General features: G+C 37.0%; 2 protein-coding genes across 3 annotated transcripts; one reads left to right on the plus strand and one right to left on the minus strand.

Moving 5' to 3' along the window:
• Positions 1-7,335: 7,335 nt before the first annotated feature.
• Positions 7,336-8,258, plus strand: LOC142534156 (uncharacterized). The gene is made up of 2 exons (XM_075641080.1): positions 7,336-7,774; positions 7,908-8,258. The coding sequence occupies exons 1-2, from the start codon at positions 7,415-7,417 to the stop codon at positions 8,151-8,153; spliced, it is 606 nt and encodes a 201-aa protein (XP_075497195.1). The 5' UTR covers positions 7,336-7,414; the 3' UTR covers positions 8,154-8,258.
• A 1,409-nt stretch (positions 8,259-9,667) lies between these two features.
• LOC142534155 (pumilio homolog 2-like) lies at positions 9,668-18,347 on the minus strand. 2 transcript variants are annotated; one of them, XM_075641079.1, is made up of 10 exons: positions 18,026-18,347; positions 17,095-17,821; positions 14,580-16,099; positions 14,350-14,491; positions 14,128-14,235; positions 13,711-13,923; positions 13,509-13,619; positions 12,983-13,177; positions 10,749-10,923; positions 9,668-10,118 (listed from the first exon to the last, which is right to left on the minus strand). In XM_075641079.1, the coding sequence occupies exons 2-10, from the start codon at positions 17,728-17,730 to the stop codon at positions 10,069-10,071; spliced, it is 3,150 nt and encodes a 1,049-aa protein (XP_075497194.1). In that variant the 5' UTR covers positions 17,731-17,821; positions 18,026-18,347; the 3' UTR covers positions 9,668-10,068. The 2 variants fall into 2 exon arrangements, with proteins under 2 accessions (XP_075497194.1, XP_075497193.1); XM_075641078.1 differs by having other exon boundaries at positions 17,938-18,347.
• Between the last annotated feature and the right edge of the window lie 6,702 nt (positions 18,348-25,049).

A 25,049-nucleotide genomic window follows, 5' to 3' on the forward strand; every position in this document is an offset into this window, starting at 1 on the left:
CTGTCCCCGAGGAACCCAGTCAGTCAGCCTCAGATGTTCCGATTGTCAGAGATTTCTTAGACGTTTTTCCCGAAGATGTCTCTGGTATGCCACCCGAGAGAGAGGTGGAGTTTTCCATTGAGCTTATGCCAGGTACGGCTCCGATATCCAAAGCGCCGTACCGACTAGCACCGACAGAGATGGCAGAGCTTAAGAAGCAGATACAGGAACTTTTGGACAAGGAGTTCATTCGCCCTAGCTTCTCACCTTGGGGCGCACCAGTCTTGTTTGTTAAGAAGAAGGATGGCTCTATGAGACTTTGTATTGACTATCGGGAGTTGAACAGGGTTACAGTGAAGAACAAATACCCACTTCCGAGGATTGAGGATCTGTTTGACCAGTTGCAGGGAGCTTTGATTTTCTCCAAGATTGATCTGCGCTCTGGTTATCACCAGTTGAGGGTGAGAGATGCTGATGACTGCTTTTAGGACTCGTTATGGCCACTACGATTTCCTTGTGATGCCGTTCGGACTGACGAATGCGCCAGCGATCTTCATGGATCTCATGAATCGCGTATTTCAGCCATACCTCGACCAGTTTGTGATAGTGTTCATAGATGACATTCTCGTCTACTCCAAGAGTCGGGAGGAGCACAGCAGACATCTGACCACAGTGTTGCAGACATTGCAGAAGCACAAATTATTCGCAAAGTTCAGTAAATGAGAATTCTGGTTAGAGAAGGTGGCGTTCTTAGGCCACATCGTTTCTAGCAGTGGTATTGAGGTAGACCCAGCAAAAGTTGCAGCAGTCAGAGAATGGGTTGTGTCTCAGAATGCATCAGAGATCCGCAGTTTTCTTGGCTTAGCAGGATATTATCGGAAGTTCATTAAGGGATTCTCTTCGATTGCAGTTCCACTCGCAGCACTGACCAAGAAGAATGTGAAATTTGTTTGGAGCGAGGAGTGTCAGAAGAGCTTCGATACTTTGAAGCAAGCTCTTATCTCAGCACCAGTTTTGGCCGTGCCGTCAGGGTCCGGTGAGTTTGTTCTGTATACCGATGCTTCGAAGCTCGGTCTTGGCGCAGTATTGATGCAGCATGGGAAGGTGATAGCTTATGCTTCTAGACAACTGAAGACTCATGAGAAGAACTACCCTACCCATGATCTAGAATTGGCGGCCGTAGTTTTCGCCTTGAAGATTTGGAGGCACTATCTGTATGGAGAGAAATGCCAGATCTTTACCGACCACAAGAGCCTCAAGTACTTCTTTACGCAGAAGGAGCTGAACATGCGTCAGAGGCGTTGGTTGGAGCTTGTGAAGGATTACGATTGTGACATTAGCTACCACCCGGGTAAAGCTAATGTAGTTGCGGATGCACTGAGCAGGAAAGTCTTAGTGATGGCTCATTTGACGATTCAGAAACCTCTTCAGTTTGAGATACAGAGGTTTGATCTCGAGACTTATCCTCGAGGTAGAGTTCCTCGTCTATCTACCTTGACCATTCAGTCTTCCCTTATGGACCGTATTCGCAATGGTCAGTCAGCAGATGAGCAATTGGCACAGTGGAAGAAGAGAGATGAAGCCAAAGGCAGTGTCTTGTATTCAGTCAGTGATGGTATTGTGAGATACCGTGACAGGATATGGGTTCCTAGCAGTGATTCTATCCGAGCAGATATCTTATCAGAAGCCCATACGTCGCCGTACTCTATTCATCCAGGGAGTACGAAGATGTACAAGGATCTGCAGCTATTGTATTGGTGGCCTGGTATGAAGAAGGACATCAGACATTTTGTGTCCGAGTGTCTGACCTGCCAGTTAGTGAAGGCCGAGCATCAGAGACCAGCAGGTTTGCTCAAGCCTCTCCCTATTCCCGAGTGGAAGTGGGAGAATGTTACCATGGACTTTGTGACCGGATTGCCGAGGTCAGCCAGAGGATCGAATGCTATCTGGGTGATTGTAGATCGTCTTACCAAATCAGCGCACTTCTTGCCTATTAAGACGACTTTCACGATGGTTCAATATGCAGAGCTGTATATTCGAGAGATAGTCCGACTCCATGGTATTCCAGTTTCAATCGTATCTGACAGAGATCCCAGATTTACTTCCTCATTTTGGAAGAGTTTGCATTCGACTTTGGGTACGAAGTTGCTGTTTAGCACAGCTTTCCATCCGCAGACAGATGGGCAGTCAGAGCGAGTTATTCAAATCTTAGAGGATCTTCTCTGTGCTTGCGTCATTGATTTCTCAGGGAGTTGGGAGTCGAACTTGCCATTGGTTGAGTTCACCTATAACAACAGCTTCCAGTCTTCTATTGGTATGGCTCCGTATGAAGCATTGTATGGCCGCAAGTGCAGATCTCCTGTTCATTGGGATGAAGTAGGAGAGAGAGCAGAGTTGGGTCCAGAGATTGTTCAGCAGGCGGCAGATGTAGTAGTCAAGATCCGTGATAGGATGAGGACTGCTCAGAGTCGATAGAAGAGTTATGCCGATCAGCGGAGGAGAGATTTAGAGTTTGCAGTGGGCGATCATGTCTTTGTGAAAGTGGCACCTATGAAGGGTGTCATGAGATTTGGGAAGAAAGGGAAGCTCAGTCCGAGATTCATTGGACCGTTTGAGATCCTCGACAGAGTTGGGACGCTAGCTTATCGTGTTGCTCTTCCGCCGAATCTGGCCGGAGTACACAATGTGTTCCACGTCTCCATGCTGAGGAAGTATATGGCAAATCCTTCGCATGTGCTGAATTTCGAGCCGTTGCAGCTTACTCCGAACCTGTCTTATGAGGAGAGACCGGTGCAGATCCTAGACAGACAGGAGAAGAAGCTTCGGAACAAGCTGGTTAAGCGAGTCAAAGTCAAATGGTTCAACCATTCAGAGGAGGAAGCTACATGGGAGTCTGAGTCGGAGATGAGAGATCGATACCCCGAGTTATTCGGTGAGTTCTAATTTCGAGGACGAAATTTTTTTAAGGGGGGAAGGATTGTAGAACCCGTAAATCAGTCTAGGTATAAGCCATGTATAATTCTAGATTTTTAAAATTTAATTGACTTCGTTGCATGATTATTTTAAAGGCATTTCTTTGAAGTTAATTATTTTATTATTTCATGCAGTAGTTTGATTTTTAGCATTTCCGTGAGGTCGGACTGGAGTTGGAGTTTTGAGATAGAATTTAAGATTCGAGAAATATTTTCAGAAGTTAATTTAGCTAGCAAGTAAGTTCATTTAAGTTAAAAAGGATGTTTTGAGGATTTAATTTAATTACTTGAGGTGATTAAGAAATAAGTTCATTTAAGTTCAAATAATTAAGGGTTAATTCACTAAATTAATTAGGGATTAGTGAGGCTTTTAAGGATTATAAATTTACTAGCTAGAAAACATTTTTTCCTTCCATTTATTAGTGAATTTTCGGCCCCCTTAGTTGCTAGATTATCCCTTGCCAACTCAACACATTTGACCATTTCTTTGTATTTAATTAGTAGGATAATTCTTTTATTTTTGGGAGCACCATTTAATTAATGATCAACCTTATCCTCACCTAGTCTAGATGGTAATGGATCGGCCACCTCACCCAAACATGCACCAACAAATCATTTGATATCAAACTAGAATTCAAAATTCAAAAGAATGGTAGACTTGGTCACCCTTTGTATCCCTTTATTATGGGATCTGTGAGGCCCGGGGCCGAAGAGGGCGGGGGGTGATCGCCGGTGCCATCAGTTGCACGGACAATGAGCGGCTCCTGGCAGGCTTCTAGGTGGAGGGAACATGAATGAACCGACCCACACGGGAATGAGAGGGATTCTGAGACTGTTCAATGTAATGGACTGTACAGTTGAAGAGTGCTTAAAAGATTTGATTCGTACTACTCATATCACGAAGGTGCATCTTCTTTTCGGTAGCTCATCACATAAGAACTTCAAAGTTAAGCGTGTTTGACTTGGGACAATTTTGGGATGGGTGACCTCCTGGGAAGTTTCCCAGGGGTGTGTGAGTGAGGACATAAAGCACGCTGGAAAGACTCGTCTTGATACAGTGAGGACAGTCGTTGAATCTGGGCGTTACATTATGTCTACAACAATTTTGTAGACTGGACAAAATAATCTCGCCTTAATAAAAAAATCTCAAAAATATTTTCTGATGTGGAAGCTCAGTCTAGGCTAGCACCACAGAGCATACTCATAATTTTAAGAAATTTTAAACCAAGACTCTGATAGTACTTGTTGGTCCCACGTGCGAAATTTGAGATAATAAAACCCGAAAATAAAGAATAAACTGGACACCGAGATTTACGTGGAAAACCCCTAAAAATTATTAGGGTAAAAACCACGGGCAAGATGAAAAGAATTCCACTATAATATTTTGTGGTGTACAACTCACTCACTGTATTTCCAAAGAGAACATACACTCTCTTAATATAGGAGAACATATAGAACTAAGCACTCAAATGCTATAAGATGAGAGAAAACTCGAAGAAGAGATGATTTCAGAATGAAGGGGGAGCTCTATTTATAAAGTCCCTTGTCCGTGTGAAAACGCGTATAAAAACGTGTTTTTTTCTCTGAATTTTCCTGAGTCAAATAATGTCAACCCCACGTTTTTTTTCGTCTTCAAATTATTTAGTCAAATTAATGCACCACAGGAAATGCATTAAGTGCATTTCCTATTTGCCGACACCATGTTGGGTGCAATAATTTTCCTTGCTTGGTAGAGTAATCGAACCGTAGTGCTTAAACTGATGTGTGGTTTAAAAGATTTGAGTTACGCAATTACCATCAACTATAATTTTTTGTAAAATGACAAGCTATTTCTAAAAGATTAAGATTTTTTATTAAAAACAAAAGAAAACTTGAACAAATTAACATACATAACTAATTTAATTTACGATAATTTACTTACAATCATTCTAATATGTAATCAAATAAAAGTTTTAATTATCCCTATCTATTGTCAATTGCTATTTTTTAAAATATAAAGACCTCATGCACTAATTATTTGTGGAGCTTAAAATTTAAAATGGATTATCCCATAAGACCAAATTGAACTCAACGGAAATTCTTGGTCTGATTTGACTATTAATACTTCATAGTTTAGCGGTTTCTTTAGATGGTTTAACGGATGAGACAAATTAATTATGTTCATATGTAAAATAATAAGTAATATTTATGTCATAAAAAATAATATTTTTTCATGGATTACCAAAATATGAGATATGCCTAGTAAAATCATCTCATAAAGATTTTTGTGTTGTTGTCGAAATTTAGTAAAACTATGAAATATTATTTTATTCAAATACTTATCAAAAACCGAATTAAACCGTAACCGAAGGACCGGTCATACTATCTATATATATAAAAGCAGAGTTTTTGTCAAAAATAGTAATTTCTCGCCAAAATGTCATTTCTAAAAAAGGAAAAATATATCATGAATATTGAAATATGTGTACTGCAATAAATGATCATTTCAATTATTGTTTGCATTGATTATATCAATTCATTTAGTACAAATTTGAATTTAATTCATTTTTATATTAATTCAAATATAATTATGTATTATATGTTTTTTCTTTTTTTTTTATTCAAATTGAAACTAAACTCAATTGAAAACATAAACTATATTAAAAATTTTGTATTGATTATATCAACCAATTTAATTAAAAAATGTACAAATAAATTTAAAATACAAATGATTACAATGTTCAGTATCACTCATGAGGTAAATCATTCAAAAATACATTTGTTATTTTAATAATTTCCTGCCCAAATTACTTGCTAAAAAGAAATACAATATTTAATTAGTTTATCTAATTTTTCTAAAAATAAAATTGGTTGAATGTTAAAAGTTATCACTACAACAAGGTTTTCCAATGGACATTAAATTACCATTTAATAACCATAAATTTTTTTATATCCCAAATGCGTATTATTTCGAAATTACCTTAATTTGAAATAATTAATGCATTGTAGTTTTCTTCCAAAACCATATGTATATTGTATATCTTAAATTTTCTTCTTAAAAATTTAAATAAGAGAACACAAGAAAATTAAAATATATAGATTCAAAAGAGTTTCAAATTGACATTAAATTACTCTAAATAAACATGTATATTATCCTCGATAATCAGATATGTTTGACACCCAATGCATGCAATTCGAGATTTCCATAATTTGAAATAGTTAATGTATGGTACAATTCTGTCAAAAGAATCTAATGTATAATTTTTGTTCATTGGGATGTCTTATTTGAATTTTAAATTATAAATAATGCAATACTGCATATTATATTAGAAACCAATTTTATTCTATTTATCTTACTAAATTTATCTACTCCAAAATTGAATTTTTAAATGACTTCTCTTTTTAGCACCATATATGAGTTGAATCCTTCCAAGATGTAATGTTCGTTTAAATTTAGATTTGTTCGTTGTTATGAACTGCCTACATATAGAAACAACTAGAACAACGAGATATTAAGTTTGAAATCTGTCTTTCATGATCGAGAAGTAAAAAATATTATTTTTTTATTTGTATAAAATTTTAATTATTACGTATTACTAATGTGATAATTTTATTTTATATTACAAAGTTCACGGATACATGATGGTATAAAATATCCCGTGATGGAAATGATTAAACTAATTCTAAAGAAAGTACGCATCTTATTAGAAGACAATTATAAAATTTATTGACATTGTTTTGGAATACACATAGTAAATATTAATAAAATAAATTTTCTGATTTATACATAATTTACTTATGATTATGTGTTTCATTTTTCTTTTGAAATAATAGGCTGTTGTGTATATTATAAAGAGATTTTGTAGATAAAATCACAACCTATTTGGATAAAAATATTGATGAAACAATTATTGTTATCATTGAAATGTGTCAAACACGTGTCATGTCACAAAATTGTTTGTGAATGTGGATTTAGACGAAATTACTGAATTTTTAAAAAAATATTTCTCATTAATTCTATTGAATGTGATTTAAAAATATTTTTTTTATCACATGTTAAAAAATAATAATATATAGCTTCTTGAAAATTAAAGAATTAAATATGTATTAAGGTTGGTCGACATCAATACACTAAACACGATAAGCATCGTGTCATTGCCTTAGGCTAACACAATCTAAAATTTTGATATATGATAGTAATTATTAGTCAAAAAAATTAATCGGCATGCGTATTTAAGAAAATTTTTTTTAAAATCAGCCAAAAAATAGTTTTTATTTTTATTTTTTATAATTATATTATTTTTTTCAATTTAAATATCTATTCATTTTCTACTAATTTTTAATAATATTATCACGTGGATCACACGGGTTAGATATTAGCTGCAGTGAAAATGAACTTATCCCTCGTAAAAAGTAGAAGAAAACAAGCCCATCGCCATAGCCAGCGAGAAGGGAATGTTGAAGCATTACTAGTGGAAGTAAACATGGCCGCATTAGCCGCACCGTTATCTCCAACTCCACTCTCTCTCATTCTCGACCATAAATCTCTTCAATTCGTCTCCCCCAAGTGCTCGTTTTCTCCATTGTTAACCTCTGCACTTGAATCTCCAACAAGCCATTCTTCGAGAAGAAGATCCCATAACCTCGGCTTTCCAAACGCAGTTCCTCAAAAACCCACCAAAAGTTGGAGACTATGCGCAACTGGTGGGATCTTTTCTCTTTCAGAAGCAATCCCAGATGCTATTCCTGAAGAAATAGTTCCCACGAGCGATGATGGAGTTTCCACCGTCATATCAGGTCTTCTTTTCGTCGCCTTCATTGGCTTATCCGTTCTTACAATAGGGGTATGATTTTCACTTCCAAGATCTTACGATTTTGTTGTTGAAATTTCACTTGTTTTGGTCAAAAGTTTTCATCTTGGCAAGTGGATTGTGTTTTAATTTCTGAATGAATGGATGGATGGTTTGTGGTTGTCAGATCGTCTACATAGCTGTGACAGATTTCTTGCAGAAGAGGGAGAGGGAGAAGTTGAGAAAGAAGAGGCTGCTCAGAAGAAGAAAAATGGTAAGAGGAGGAAAATTGGAGCCAGAGCTAGAGCCGGGCCTAGGGGATTTGGGCAGAAGATGGAAGAAGGCGATGATGATAATGATGCAGTTGCAGCAGATTGAAAATATTTTGCAGAGATTTTTTTGGGTTTGGTTTCGGTATATTTGTTTCCATTAAGTAGTCGTGAACATGTCTCTTTTGTTTGATTGTTCATCCTTTGTGAGATAATGTGAAATCAAAGTAAATTGCAATGCAACAACCATTCATTTTCTCCTTTGTTCACCAATATGACAATCGTATAGCATATCTTACTTCTTGTGCCTGAAATAATTTTCGGTTTGCATCTACATTTTAGAATCTTATGCTTCGGAAGATCTTGCTTCGATGAGGCGAGGTCTTACGCGTGGGATTCGGAACAGTTGTGCCCTTAATAAGGATATTAGCACTTGCATCAACAATGAGTTAGGACTTGATGAGTTACTAGTTAACGATAAAACTATAACCACGTGTAAACTTTTGCTTCTTCGTTAAAAGAATTAAAGTATTAAGTTTTCTCCTTTACTATGAAGTCTAATCATTCACTCTGTAATATGTTATCAACAGAAATGTGAGTGCCACTGAGAATCAAGGAGAAGTGAGTTTACGTTAAGAAAACTCTTTGATTCCATCTTATTAGGAAGGCCTCCAAGAGCTATGAACCAAGGATACACTGCTGACTGGAATTTGAAATGTTAATGTCAGTTCTACTTAATCCTAAAAGTTTGTTTTGGTTTATTTGATACTTCATTGGTTTAGAATCAAGTAGGAGCCTACGTTGAAGAAGATTTTACTCATTTCGTGACCAAATGACTTCGACCTTTTGTTTTTTAATCTTTAATATATTCCAGACATTGCGTCTCCAGTCCGTTTGGGAGTACTGAAACTAGCCAAGTACACAGCATACTGAAGATTGAAAAACTTTCCATCCTCTGACAAGCTTGTGGACTAGATTCCAAACTGCCCAAGACTGATTCTTGAAAGAAATGAAGATAGGTTTGGCAATAGTGAAAAAACATTTGGTTCTATTTATTGATTCAGTCAAGTTGTCTTGAGAATTCATGGAAACATGCACAAGGGCATCTACAGAGGTGCTCTTTCTCAGATTTCTGAGAAAATGTGCAGGAACAGGCAAGATGTTTTGATTTGTGAAAACACTTCTTAAAACCAGGTGATTTCCTATACAAAATTGTCCGTTTCTGCCCCCTCTCCACTCCCACAATAAACAAAAAAAATTGATTCTGCCGCTGCTGAAGACAATATTGTTGGACTCGCCCCACGCCGGAGCAGCCCGAATGACCTTCAATCCCAGAGTTTAGGGCACCATATACAGTTTCAAGAAACAAGAAACAATGGATCACTATAATGATAACATTCCATGCAACATTATTGTGTTCATATGCAAAACAAATTATGTACATTTTGATTTCGGATTCACACATCCCTTTTCGGCAGTTGTTTCAGAGTAGTGGGATTAAAATGAATTCTTAACAACAATATCCAGATTGCCAGTGGAGAAAAGCCACCATATCTAGAATAGGTCAACTTCCACACAAGTACGGATCCAAAAAACCTAACTCCCCAGAAGCCACACATGAACCCATTATATCAGAATAAACATGCACACTGAGGTTTTAATACTAAGCAATGAAATATATAATAGAGAAATTTGAAGGGCTTAACATATACTTTGGCCAAGTAAGAAAATTGTTATAGTACGTACCATACACGGCATCGCTCGGCCTTAAACCTAGAAAACCAATTTAATGTTTTTGTACAGTAACGTAGCGCACTGTAAACTACCTCACCTGTTTTTTTATATATTACACCCTCAGCACTTGTAACTCTTCTCTACGGGGCATCAGGAATATTAGACATCTGAGCCTCAGCTTACTAGACTCTATGTATATAAACTTACGAACTAAACAATGTACATTTTTAGTACAGGCATTAACTTTACTTGCAATCACATCATACCATCTCGAAAGAAAGACGAGAGAGGTAGCTCAAACTAGCCTCGGTTAGCTGTACAACAAAGTTCTTCCCTACGACATTTTTAAGCCGGATATGTCGACGGATATGCCGACTGCGCAGCAATTCTCCTCTCTGTAAGAACAAACAAGGCCAGAGTTCATTTCATAGCGGTAAAAGTAGACAGGAATACAGTAAAGTCAGATCATTAAGAAATAAGGAAAAAAATCGCCAGATTTTGAATTCGGCTGGATAAGACTTGACATAGAATACAAATTTATAAAGTTTAGATTTTTATTATTTGTGTTTGAGGTAAAAATACAATAGCAGTTTTATACTTGAGAATAATAGTTAAAAAAACACTTATTTTTAATTTTTTACACAGAAGCGTAAGCTATAAAGCCCTTTAAGCCACTATTTTTAGCTTCTTGATTTTGACATTTCAATCGCTCTAAAAATTATTACAACATTACCAAACATCAACTCTTGTTATAAAAGGGTATATTTAGAAAAAGCTTGTCCATTAGAATGCATACATCTATTAGTTTATTTTTTTTGGGGTCGGAAGGAATTGCTCCCCACACGTTCACTTCCAAAAAAATTCTCATGTAACAATAGCTTGAAGAAGCAGCAATCTTTAGTCCTCTGAAAATGTAAGAAAGAGATCATGTTTGGAGTACCAGAGAATCTAAGTTGATTAACCAAATTGTTTTTAAGGAAAAAAATCATGAAAAATATATTAAAAGTTAGGTTATGCAAGCATACCCCCAGCAGCAACTAGTTTCTCTACACGGGCTAAAATGTGCTTCCCATATGTATACTTCTTCAATGCATTCAAATGTACTCTTATTCTTGACATGATATGTTCACGCTCCTGATCACTACAAGTTTCGAGAACTTTCTGTACAACATAATTTGCAAACTGATCTTTCATCATAGCCTGGTAATGATGAAAAAAGAATGACAAGTAAAAATCATAGCCTGTAATAGAGAAAAAAAAATGACGTGTAAAAATAAGGATTTGGATAAGAATATCGTGAAAAATCACCAGAAAAACCTGCCTTTTCTCATGAAAACATTGGATATACCTCAGACTAGCGACATGCCGACATCTAAAAACCCGCCATTCTTGCACAGGAAAAATATCGACTCTCTCAATTTTCACTAATTAGATTTAAGATTTATTTTTCATCGCTTTCATAATCATAATCCCTACTAAGAAGCCCATGATTTATAGCACATCAAATAGCATAATCATTTGACAGTTTTATGGTTGTAATCATATATAAGATAGACGTAAAACAAGCAAACTTATAAAGAACGAATTACTTCGTATAATAAAAATATAGCAACTAAACGCAACTTCATTTAACTAGCAATTTGCACAAATATCGCAACATTCACAAATATGTGGTTTAGCATAAGATTACAGAAAAACAGAAGAAGGTGGTATATGATCCTTTATTATTAGAAGTTGAACTATTCAAAAAAATTACACAGACAAGAAACAAAGTGATACACTCCTCATCGGCACATGAAATATAACGCGCATCCCCACTCAGAAAAAAACATTCCAGTGTGATTACCATCAATTACCTTCAAATTTAATTGATAAGCAATAAAAAAAGAGTGGTCATCAGACCGACAGTTTTCCAGTTTATTCCTTCCCAACTTCCTTTCCTCGCCATCAACAAATGACAGAAAAAGTTGAACAGAAGTTGGTTCTATCGTCGCTTCTATCGTTAACATTTGAAAACATTACAGCCTTTTTTTGAAAGCAAACATTTGATATTTTGAATTATTTCCCCCCTTTCCGTACATCTTCATCATTTCCACCAAAAAAACCATCTATGCATCTATCCGGATATGAAAATTATTATTGAAAACATAGTTGTCAAATGCGCTCACTTCTGCGCTTAAGCACAAAGCGCCATAAGCACTAGGCCTGCACTTTGGAGTTCTCAGAAGTGAATGCTTCGTCCCAAAGCGCAAAGCGCGCTTAATTGCGCTTGAGAGAAAAGTGCTCAATTTTTTTTTAACTTCTGCATAGTGAGAAATCGAACTTTTAAACTCGCCCTTCTCGGCCTTCTCCTTTGGTAAGAATCTTCTCTTCTTTTATATTAATATTTGTTTTGTTTACATTTTTTCAATTTATGGATTGATTATTATGATTTTCAGTAGGTTAATTATCAATCATGCAAGATTCTAAAATTCGCTATGTGTGAGTCGGGCGCCAAACCAGTGCCTAGGCTGGAGCTAAGCGGATTCCACAGTATCAACATAATAAATTAAATACTATAACTCTAATACAGTAACATCAAATTTAAAATGCGTTCAAACTCATACAACTGGTAGAATATCACATATTTACTTCTCCATTATTTTCAAATTCTTTGTCAATCGACACAAATTCAATATCATCGTTGTGGTCTCCCTCTTCTTCTTCAGACGTAATATCACCCTCGTGAAGTTCTCACTCTAGATCGCAGATGAATATGAAATTTGATGTGTTAGGGTAAGCCAACAAATCGTATTTCTTATTGGACTTTGGTTTAGTGCTTATAAAAATTACATTCCATCTTTTAAATCGGGCTTTTAATAACATTAAAAAAAAAAAAAACAAAACTAAGACTTAAAAATCTTTACAGCCTGAGGATATTTTTGCTTACAGTCAGGCCTAAGTATTGGATATCCATATACCAATATAATTAGTATTCGCAGGACAAATCACTTCTATAGAAGGAATATAAATTACAGATCTGAACACCAAATATTTGGTACGCCTTAACAAATTGTCAACTAATTATAAGTTTATAACTACACATGTTATATTTTCCTCAGTTCCCAAACCAAGGAACTGCCACAAAAATACAATCTCAAACCCCTTCAAACATCATTATCATAAAATCTTGCTGTGGAAAGTGAGAAATACTCTCAAAGACTTATGGTTGACTGACTTGACTCACTGAAATTAAATTTGGAGAAACTAAAACTAGTACCTGAAGAGGCTCATTTTCATCTGTTGTTCCCAGCATCTCGTTCACCAACAGTTGGCGTTCGTTTTGATCTCCAAAAGTCAAGCATTTCTCAACAACATTTGACGCAAACTTCTGCTGGCTCATTTGAACTATATTTCCAGCCAGTTCCTGAATTATGGTCGATCGCTCGTGTGGTTTTCCATGCTCCAGCACATGCTATTAGATTACAAAAACTAATTTTTGTTAACTGCGATTAAAAAAAGGAGCAAATAAATGTATCTACAGCAGCGAGAGTGCAATATTAGAGCATGAATAAAAGGTAATAGATTGCCCATTCAAACTCATTAGACATAAATTACTAATTAAATTTTTATTTCTTCTTCAGTCAACATTATTTTTGCCTGTCCTTGTTTAGGAGGGGAAAAAAGGTAAAATCAAACATACTTCGGGCACAAAAAAATACAGATACAAGACAAGAACATAAATTTTATGTAAATAGTCTATGAAAATTCACATGGATTTCCAAATTCATAGAAGATTTATGAACCTGAACGACATAATTGCCATACTGATCCTGTGCCAACATGCTTACAGATCCCAGAATCTCGTCCATCACTATTCTTTGCGTATTTTCATCACTGCAATGCTCCAGAACGCGCTGCCAAATAAAATGTGTACCTCAATCTACACACTTAAGCTACTCAATAAGGTGAAAGCATAAAATTCAAAACATGCCACAATAATCTAACCTGTATCACTCGACATCCATATGGATGTGTCGCAAGGGTTACAACTTGGTTAAAAAAAGTAGACACAATAAACTGAATGTGCTCCTCTGGAACACACTCAATGCATTTCTGAATGACATGATTCCCATTTTGATCTCGTACACATCGCATCACGTTCCCATCTAGCTCTCCAACCATCTTTATCTTCTGATCCACATCGACGACCTCAATTGCCTTAATAATCAGACAACATTACGTTTCAATTAGCCGTGACATGCTTACAAAAATATATAGCAAAGAAACGAATAATTGGCCATAAATGATACAGAACTGCTTTTACTTCCATGTCGTGTCTTGGGATTCAATAATTAACCACAGAATAACATAGATATAGATTTCAGGAGCAATAATTGTTAAAGACAGGGAATTCTGAATGACCTTCTGTATCACCCGACAACCATACATTTGAAGGCTCAAGGTAAGAACATGTCCAAAAAGCTTGCAAGCCAATTCTCTTCTTTGGGTTGCCATTCCATGCTCAAAAAACTGGGAAGACCGTAATATTAGCAGATTATATGAATTAACGAAGTCCAAGCACCAGCTGTGATGAGTAAAGTAGAACAAAAATCATCAACTGTATGAATAACCATGGACTGGTACCTTTTGGATTACATAGTTACCGAAAACATCAGTCATCAGTGTAAGAGATTCAGGAAAAATTTCCTGGAAAACCATGTTTTTTTCTTCAGTTGTGGCAGTTTCAAGCTTTTGCTGGATGAACCGGCTCCCGTATTGATCCGCACTAATCATGGTCATAAAGATTGACGCATTGAAAAATGCAGATATGAATGAAAATAATAATTTGAGGCTATTCAATCAAAAACTTGTACCTGAACTCAACAACATGACCAACAATCTCAGAAAGTTCGAAGCATTTGGCTTTGTTGCTCTTAAACTCCTCCAGTAGAGACGAAGCAAACCTAGTGTCCATGTTATCCAAGTGCCATGGATTCATTATACCCCCAGCAACATTCCTCATCCCACCAGCAAATCTCGTGTTGAACTCACCATGCCTCATAGGGCTCCCAGGTCCTCCAGGAGAATTTGGGACCATGGGGTTTGCCAGGGGACTTCCAGGATATGACAATCCAATCCCAAACGCTGGATTTCCATAATAGCCATGAGGACTAGAACCGCTGTTCTTGCCACTTAAGGAGGCACCATACTGTGATTTCTGTGGAGCTACCAAATTGCCAAGATAAGCCTTTTGGAGAAGGTCTATGTAGGAATTACCCATGTAGTTCCTATCCAAAGAGGGATCATTAAGAGCTCCAGCTTGTGCAGCAGCATATTCAGCTGTCCTCAAGTATTGCAGATACAAAGGGTCAACAAAAGGTGTTTGCAGCGCACTCCCTGCCATTTGACTTCCCATTCTGCCAAGGTTCTGCTCACTGGTTGCAGCATTAAGATTTGATCCTCCAAGAATCCTAGAGTCTAACCCTGGTACAGCCATAGCAGCAGCAGCTGCTGCAGCAGCATTCTCAAACAAAGGAGGATAACTAGAGCTTCCCAGCTGGCCTGAAATTGGACTCATAGGATAGCCACTGATTCCATAATTCGAGAATGATGAATTTGGGCTGCCCAAGTGCTGATACGGGGAATGCACACCAACCCCGCCATTAACTCCAGTATTAGAAGATCCTTTCCCATATGAGGTATTGGAAGGAACACCATTTTTCTGCAGCTCAGTATGAAGCGAAGTGTTACTGAGATCTGACCCACCACCATTGTTAAGACCAGTTTCATAATTGGTCATTTTACCCGACTGGGGAACAGAAGACATATTAAATTGCCCAGTTTCAGGTTTCTTGGCATAAGCACGCTGATTCATGCTATTCGGGCCACCCTGAAGATTAAAAGGGTAATTTTTATGATCTGCAACAACTTCGTTCATTCGAGATGAGAAATTGTTCTCCTCGTCTATCACACCATTTGAAAGATTCATGCCGGATAAAGCAGCAACTAGATCTGCAGATTCATTTGTGTGAGAAGATACACCATTAAAGGAGTTTGGACTGCTGATATTTCTTTTTTCAGAATTGCTCACCCTACCTCCTCCAATAGGAGTTAGGCAGGGACTGGGAGCTCTTGTAATGCGTTGAGGATCAGGAGTAGAGCTTCTTGATAAGGATGCCCCAAGAGCTGCAGCATAAGAATAGGACGCAGGAGGTCCAGAATGTTGTGAAGCAGACGACCCCTGAATATTTAAACTATTGCGTATAGGGTCTAACGATGTCAAATCACGACGCAAATGAGCTAACTCAGCCTCCACTGAATTCTCATCAAATGCATTCCTGCTAGCTGGGCGTGAAAGGTGCCCAGAAACTGGAGTAGTGCGGGTCAAGTCATCCTACAAAGATATCAGGTACTTTAATCAAAGAAAACGTAAAGGGACAGAGGACATGATTTGGAATCACAAAAAGCAACATCAAATCAAAACATATTGCGGAATAGCAATCCTGCCATGTTGGAGGAACCCGAAAATGTATGGGCGTCTGCGTATTAAAGATTCATACATAAAAATGCCAGAGAACAATTGTAGCACTTAAGTCCATCAAGTCAAAAAATGAACATGAATTTGAAAATGCATCACTTGGTGATTCACATCCATGGCTACTGAAATGGAGAATGTCCAAGTTATTAACAGCAGGATCTAACAAGTTCTTGCAAGCAAAACATTTTATTTGTTTAAGCAAGCGATTTCTAAATCAGCCATCACAACAGTAGGAAACATGAAAATGAAAAATGAGCCAAAAGAATTAAATTTAAACCGCAAACAATTTGGACTAATGCAGTAAATATGTTTAATGGACAAGTGCTACAAATATGGTACGATGATCAACCAACTGGAAAGTGAAACTAATATACATAATATTACGTATTTGAAAAAGTTAATTTTCAGATGTAAAAATACACTATCATAAAAACGGTATTTCATTCACCATGCCTATGCAAATCTGGTTGCAATTAATGGCAGGTTGAAAATAACAATGAACTATACAATCCGAAAAAAATGGAAGACTCCAAACTCTTTAATTAGATCAAACTATCTTATCCCAAGTATTTAATGCACACATAAATGGACGTGTAAAAAATAAGAATTCTGATTCTGTCAATAGTCAGTCTGACTCCGTCCAGTCACTCATTCATCTCTGGATTGACATCATCTCAATGAAAACAAAGCATATCCCTTGTAAATAAATTAAATAAGTAGTTGAGAATAGGGAAATCATAGCACATTCACATGATTGACGATAGAATCTCCAGAATATCCTCAAGCATAAAAATCTAGAAGTTGGTATTTCCAACTGCTATTAAAAAGGCCACCAAATTCTAGTAACTCACTTGAAACATCTCAGCGATACTCTTCTGCTTGTTACCAAGTCCTAATCCAGGCAAACCAATTAGTCCATCCCCACCCCACTCCACAGCACCGTGCAGTTTTTCCTTCTCACTCTCATCCTCTAGCTTCTTAGAATTGAACCCTGGTGGATTTGAAAACAAATGCCTCCCACCACTCCCACTGTCATTCCTACTATGTACCTTCCTCCTATCCCCAATTGCAGAATTCCCACCTTGCAACCTCTGTGCAAACCGCCAATCTTCTTTGGACATCATAGGAGGCGGCAGCCTCGGGTTCAAGTTGACGTTTGTGTAATAATAAGATAAATAAGCAGGATCAGACCTGAGTTCCTCGTCTGACATGAAACCATCGCCATCTTTACTTCTATCAAAGTCAGCAAAAGATGAATGGCCTCCGCCACCAACATCATGGTTGAACAGCCCACCAACGGCACTCAAAGAGCCCTCAACAGTAGGCGGAGCTGATCCACTCCTATACAAATTCAGCTCCCTTTCACGGTCATCCACCTCCTGTCTCCGCTGTTCACGAAGCAACAAGCCCAACTCCTTCTCCAAATCATCACCAAAGGAACTTTCATTGTTTTCTAGCAATGGTCTCCTACCCATATCAGATAACATATTTATCCACAGATCGAAAACCCAAATTGTTCACTTTTTCATCCCACGAAAGGCAGAGACTGACTTTAAGCTGAAGCCGACATCGTACAACCTACAAAGCAATCAAAACAGAAAATTCCATTAATCGAACAATAAAACGAATAAAAAAACCCACGAGCACAAATTAAAACATCGAATCTTTAATCTCATAAAAATCCAGTCTTTTACCTTCAAGACTCACGAAAAACTCCACTCTCGAAGAAGAAACCAAGATCATCAAAGCTTGATGCTGCTCAAACACGCAGGAACTACTTACTTTCACCACAGATTCAAGGCCGGGAAAACAAAACAATCAATCACAAAGCAAGAGCTCATATTTCTTCGCTTCAAGTTTCAAGAAGAGCAGCAATCAGAGTGTTCCAATTGAAACAAACAACAAAAATTCAGCTGAACCCACAAGGGAGTTGGGCGAGGCTTTGTGTACATAGCAGAGTGATGAAAGAGATGGCCCCCAAGAACTTATAAAGAGAGAAGATCAATCTGACGGCGAATTTTTCTTACGAGGACTCCTTTAGGGTTTGGTTTTCAAACTACTATTGCCCAAAGAGAGCGTCAGATTTGTATTATTATTACAGGCAACTTCATTTATCTTAACAAAGATTCTTGATTTTATAGCAAGCATGCACACTTAATAATATACAAATAATAACATAAAATATAAATTTCTAGTAATAATAATTATTTATTTCATTACTTATTCTAAATTGAAGAAAAATAATTAATAGAAAGCATAATATACAAAATGGAAAATATTAAAAAAATTAATCTATAATATATTTTTCGTTAAAATGGTATCAGAAGTTAAAATTACGAGTGATTAACTGAAAAATATATCACAGTCCAAGGTATCTTTCTTAGTATACAAGTCTATAATAATGGTCGTGTGCAACTACATTGCGTCAACATAGTATATTAATCGAGATCGAACTTGTAGTCCAGTTGATTTCATCTTTTGTCTTTAGATTAGGCTAAGGTTCGAATCTCCCTATCCTTTCTACTAAAAAAAAACTTAGTATATTTATATGTAAAATAATATAATTTTATCATAATTTTTAACTATATATAATTAATTTATCTTGAATCAAAAAGATATAGCATGAACATAAAAATATTTGTAATTGTATTAAGTATAGAATAACTTTATTGTCTAGTCAGAGAAACCGACATTTATAATTTGTTTTAGTGATAGCATTTTTTTCATATGGATGAGGTATTTAATCAATTCAACTTTATGTTAATTTAAAGATAGCAATATATTTGTGATTTATATCCACTATAAAATAATAATAATAATAATAACAACAACATAAATATTATATATAGGGATGACAACTTTTCCTACAGGTTTGAGGCCCCGCAGGAAAAACCCGAAACGGGAATAGGGATCCCCGATTTTTTCGGGTTTTGGGTTCGGGTTCGGGTTCGGAGATTTTTTTAAATCCCCGATGTAATTCGGGGTGGGTATGGGATTACTATCCCCATTTCTGAACCCGTCCCGAAAATAATATCGATAATAAAATAATAATATTACTAATATTAGTGATATAATAATATTATTATTTTTTAAAATATTAATAATCTTATTATTATTGATATTAATATTAATATTATCTCTAATAATAATAGATAATAATAAGTTTTGTTTTGAGAAAATCTCCGAATTCATTATCGTCTTACAATATTAATATTTTTGAAACGGGGATAAGGGCGGAGATGAGAAGTTGATCCCCGAAGTTTCGGGTTTGGGGATTCCCCGAACCCGAAAAAACGGGGATTGGGGCGGGGATGAGGATGGAATTAGGGGATGGGGATGGGGATGGCAAACCCGCCCCCACCCCGGCTCATTGTCATCCTAATTATATATATAAAGTGAATAGAATAGATAGGGTTATTTTACATTAATATTATATATATTTGCCTTGGTAAAATAGATTTTTTACCTTATATTTTGGGATAATAGAATCAAGAACATCTATAATTATCGATGTTACTTAATTTTAAAAATTTCGAAACTTTTAATGCTATTTGAAAATAGACACATATCTTTTTTTTTTTTTTAAAGATGCTTATGAATTTTAATTTATAATATTATTTATCAACAATCAAACTATATCACATGTCAACACCTAATTCCTCTCTGGCAAACTTGTTGCCAAAATAAGATAAAGAGTTATTAAATAAGAAAACTTATGAAGGAGAGAGTGAAAAAAAAACTCTTGTGAATTTTAATTCTCTTGATTTTGGAACAATCTAAAAATTTATTTGAAACTTAGAAATAACTTCTGATTATTTTTTTTCGGCTGTAAGTTTTCTCATCTTAATTATATTTTTTTCTCAAAAAAAATTCATGGAAGTTGGATGATTATGTGGGTGTTTCTTGATATCCATTTTGTCTTCTTCAATTGATCAAGAGTTTCTTGTCGGAACAAAATGGTAACTTTGAATATAATATGTCATTGGTCTTTTATATTGAATATATACTTCACAAATTTAGTTTTTAAAAGCTCTCGTTGAAGAAACGCAAGCTACTGCACAAAGAGCTCAATTAATTTTGATGTTGGACTCGAGTCCAAAAATCTCACGATCGAATTCGAGTCAAGATACAATATGTATTTGTTAGATTACATGTCATGCAAGCTAATTTATGATTTGAGGATTTTATCGACTTATGAGTAATATAACAATATTTATTTAATATAATTTATAATTTATATATATTATGACATTATTTTATCTGTATACTCATATAAGGAACATAGATACATGCTCTGAATATATTAAATTACAATAAATATAAGGTTGTACAAATAATGACAATCATGAAACACATATTTAAGTTATTGTATATTCTGAACAAATTCTTAGTCGATTCAGGACGCTAAAGAAGGATAAATATCACTAGAGATCAATGCTAGTATATGGGATGTTATTACCATGTTTCATTTCTAAAGACGTAGAGATATTTGAACATACATGTGTGCGCTCGCTTGATGATTTCACTGAACAACCTACCTAAGACTTTCCAAGTGGTTATCATTCATCGAATTAATATGTTCGTTGTTATGATTGTACACTATTAGTCATTGCGACCAATTACAATAATGAGTCTTTACATGTTAGGGCTGCGCTTTGACTCGTTTATCGACTCCATTAAGTCATTAAGTGGCAAAATTAGTCGCGACACATGTAGGAGTCAGTGCGTTGTAGTCGCGGATTAACCGGCTCGTCTACAGGTGGGGATATCCTATATCATCTGATGACATAATAGTTCATATAATATATGGCCAGAGTATGATATGTGCATTGGGTTAAAGAGGCTCCCTAGTTTCACATGTGAAGCCATTGTTTATATTCAAAGACATATCACATTATTGTCGAATTTATATGCAACTCTCAATGAGACAATGATTGCATATTTGAACATGATATATGAGATGAAAATATTATATTTTACGCTTACCATAATCGATTGGTTTTGCAAGCCCTACTAATAATACCTTGGTAATCATGGAGCTATTTTACAAGACAGTCTCACCATAATTCGATGGATGCAATTAAAAATAAATTTGGATATTCTTATGATCAATGTGTTTATGCATAGAATATGGCCAATTAAGGTAAGCTCATATAAGAGACACGTGTTGTCCCGAATCACAATGAGTTGTGAACCTTCGACCCGTTGTATCCATGAACAATTGAGGATCACACAAGCACTGATTTTCGTGTTCTTGTTGAGATAATCAATTTCAAATAGTTGAATTCGAATATTGAAGTTTGATGTGTTCAAATGTTTTAGCTTTATAAATGAGTTTATGAACAAATTCTATATTTGGATATTTTGAGAGTCAGCGACTACTAAAACAGTACGGAGAGTGCAGATGCTAAACTTTTATGAAATCGTTCCAAAATCAACAGCTGCTAAATATAGAGTAAGTGGAAGGTTGACTTTTGACTCATCGGGCAAAAAATTTGACTTTGAATCATTATGGCAAGCTATTTAAACCTGTCACGTAAGTGATATCTAATTGATGTGATCCATCTGAAATGAGTGAGCCGGGTAAGGAGCTCCGACGGATCAAACCAACAATTTATAGTGTTTGAGAATTTTGAGTGAAGATAATGGCTGAGATTAACACCTGCAAACAAGAAAGTAACTCGTGAATGGGCGCCGGAGGGATGTCCGGCGTGGCCACTCCGATGTTTAAGTCAGCAGGTTGAAGATGATCACAAGCAATATTTTAAAGAAAATATGTATAATGCTTAGAGTTCAAAGATTTTTCAGAATCCTTTAATGACATTAATACCTGCTATTTATAGTAGAGGAATGGGGTAGGTACCTCGATTTGGCAAGTCGATTGCCCATACTCTAGCTTCTGATGGCTTCTAGGACACTCCAAGCCCAAGTTGTTCTGACAGATTAGACGGCATGTATCAATCATACTCGAGTGTGGTTCAATTCTCGAGGTAACCAGGGTAGTAGAGTTCCCGGCTCGTTGGTATAGAGCCCGGGCTATGATGACTGCCCGGGGAGAGGAGAAGTGCTCGGGATGAGGAGATCTGCCCGCATCCTCAGGAAAATGACTAGCTATTGGCTCTGTTTTGGGCTATCCAAATAACAAACCGGGTTGACGAGGACCTGGATCCTTATGGGGATATCACCACCCATCCCTAAAATAGTCGGGCTAGAGCTTGACTCGCTGTCCCGATCAGTCGTACTTGTTCTTCTGTTGAAACACAACTCGGTATGTGTAAGAGCATCGGGGGCTTTAAATATCCCATATAAGAAATGGGATACCGGGGTCTGATACAACCCGGGCCTTTACTGGATGCCGGGGCCTCCTATCTCCCGGGCTTTAGATATTGTGTCGTTTAGTATTCTCGAGAAATTAATGTAATGTCATAATGGCGCATGCGTTAGTATTGATACCGCCGAAAATCGTTCGTATTCCGAGGTAATAATGAGCCTGCTTCCTCGATATCCGTACATGTCTTTTCACCTGCATGCACAATTTCCTAGACTCCTTTTGATCGTCCGGTTAGATTCGGATCCACGGTGGAGATTAATTCCTTCCCCTATATATAGTAGCCCACCTACCTATTTTCCATCACTCCAGCAATTTATTATCCGAGAAGCGCAATGGCAGGTTTAAGTAGTTCGAAGGCTCCCGATATGGCAGAACAGTTCATGAAAACAGCTCTGGAAAGACGAAAGATAGAGCTGGAGGATGAAGTCTTCCATAAAGTACTTCGATTTTGGGAGGAGCTGCAAGGACTGCAGTTTCTCTATGAGTGCGGAAAAGCTACCACTCCTCGACTGGTAGCAAAGCTGGAGAAATATCGGGAACGCTTGTACGTTGCCGATACAGTGAATCTATTCGAAGATGACTACGTCTTCCAGCTGATGCTTCACAAGGAGAGGAAGCTTTTGACGAACATCACCGACTCCGACAGCTTCCTCAAGACGTCTACTGGAGAAATAAAAAGTGGATGACCCTGTGGAGGGCTTTTGTAGAGGAGGAATATTTTAATGTAGTCCGCAAAAATTCCTATAAATAAAATGCTCATCCAATTTATTTTTGTTTTTACTTTGTTGCAGAGTTTAATTCCATCAGATGATATATATGTATCACGAACTGAATAAAATAAATGACCATAACTGAAATGCCGGGACCTAAAGTTCCCCGTGCTTAAAGTAAAGTACCGGGGCCTTAAACCTCCCGGGATATAAAATAAGATGCCGGGGCCTTAAATCTCCCGGGCTATAAAATAAGACGTCGGGGCCTCAAATCTCCCGGGATATAAAATAAGATGTCGGGGCCTTAATCTCCCGGGATATAAAATAAAGATGCCGGGGCCTCAAATCTCCCGGGATATAAAATAAAGATGACGGGGCCTCAAATCTCCCGGGATATGATGTGGTATCATAATGATGCACGAATCAGCATTAAATTCCCGCCGAAAAAAGTTTCATATTTCGAGATGGGTAAGATTGACGCTTCGATAACCGTACACATCCTTTCGTCTGCCTGGTATAATTTACGAGGTGCATCCAGATCGTCCACGTGTGCCTAAATCAACGGTTGGGATTTAACTCTCCTTCTATAAATAAGGTGGTAGAGACGAAAGGTGATCATTATTTCAATATGTCGAGTTCAAGTGATTCCAGTGCTTGCAGCAGTACAATCACTGACAGTGGTACACCTGCTCCAGCATTAGGCGAAATGCACCCCCAGATAGAGGCTTTGAAGAGGACCATTGAAGAATATATCTGGGTAAAGGTCACGTCTACCTGGCCACTGACCAAGTTCTGTTGCATGCGATGCTGTGGAAGGAATGGCATCAGTTGAACAAGATTTCAACCTCCGAGTCCTTCTCCAATCTTCACATTCGGGAATCGACTGATTGGCTAACTGAATGGCAAGACTATGTAGCCTCAAGAATGGCAGATGTAATACGACATCGATAATTTCTTTAATAAAATCTTAATTATTATACTCTGTTCCTTTAATCTTCTGCAAATAAATCGATGTAAACTAAATAATATATAACCAACTGATGAAATTGAAATGCCAGGACCTAATGTATCCTTAACGTAGAATGAAGTGTCGGGGCTTCGTGTCTCCCGGGCTTTGAATAAAGTGTCGGGGCCTCAAATCTCCCTGGGATATAAAATAAGATGCCGGGGCCTCAAATCTCCCGGATATTAAATAAGATGACGGGGCCTTAAATCTCCCGGATATAAAATAAAAATGCCGGGGCCTTAAATTTCCCGGGCTATGAATAAAGATGCCGGGGCCTTAAATCTCCCGGGCTATGATGTGGGGTCATAATTACGCGTGCCTTTTTATTCCAACGATCAGGAACGTCTCGCATTCCGAGGAGCCAATAGGTCTGACACTTTAATAATTGCGCGTTCCTTCATATACACGCACAATTTCCCAAGTTTAGTTCAACCGTCCGATTTGATTCAAATTAACGGCGTAGATTGATTCCCTCCCTCTATAAGTATTGGCTGCCCTATTTTTCAAAAATCACTTTCAAAATCAAATCTTCGGCGAAGCTCTTGCAAAATTTTCCTCGAAGCTCCTTCGTGCCAACAACCTACTTCCGGCGATCTTCTACCACTTTCTTCCTCAAAACTTGTAAGTTTCTCTTTCGAGCTATGTCCAATTCTACCTCTTCTACCTCTGGAGCTATTGCGCGAGGATCTCCTAGTGATGAGTCCGCCGCACTGCGCTCTGACTCCCCTCCGTCTCCCCCCCGCCGTTCTATTACCTTAA

Source organism: Primulina tabacum, unplaced genomic scaffold, assembly GCF_025594145.1.
Source record: "Primulina tabacum isolate GXHZ01 unplaced genomic scaffold, ASM2559414v2 Contig390, whole genome shotgun sequence".
Taxonomy (NCBI): domain Eukaryota; kingdom Viridiplantae; phylum Streptophyta; class Magnoliopsida; order Lamiales; family Gesneriaceae; genus Primulina; species Primulina tabacum.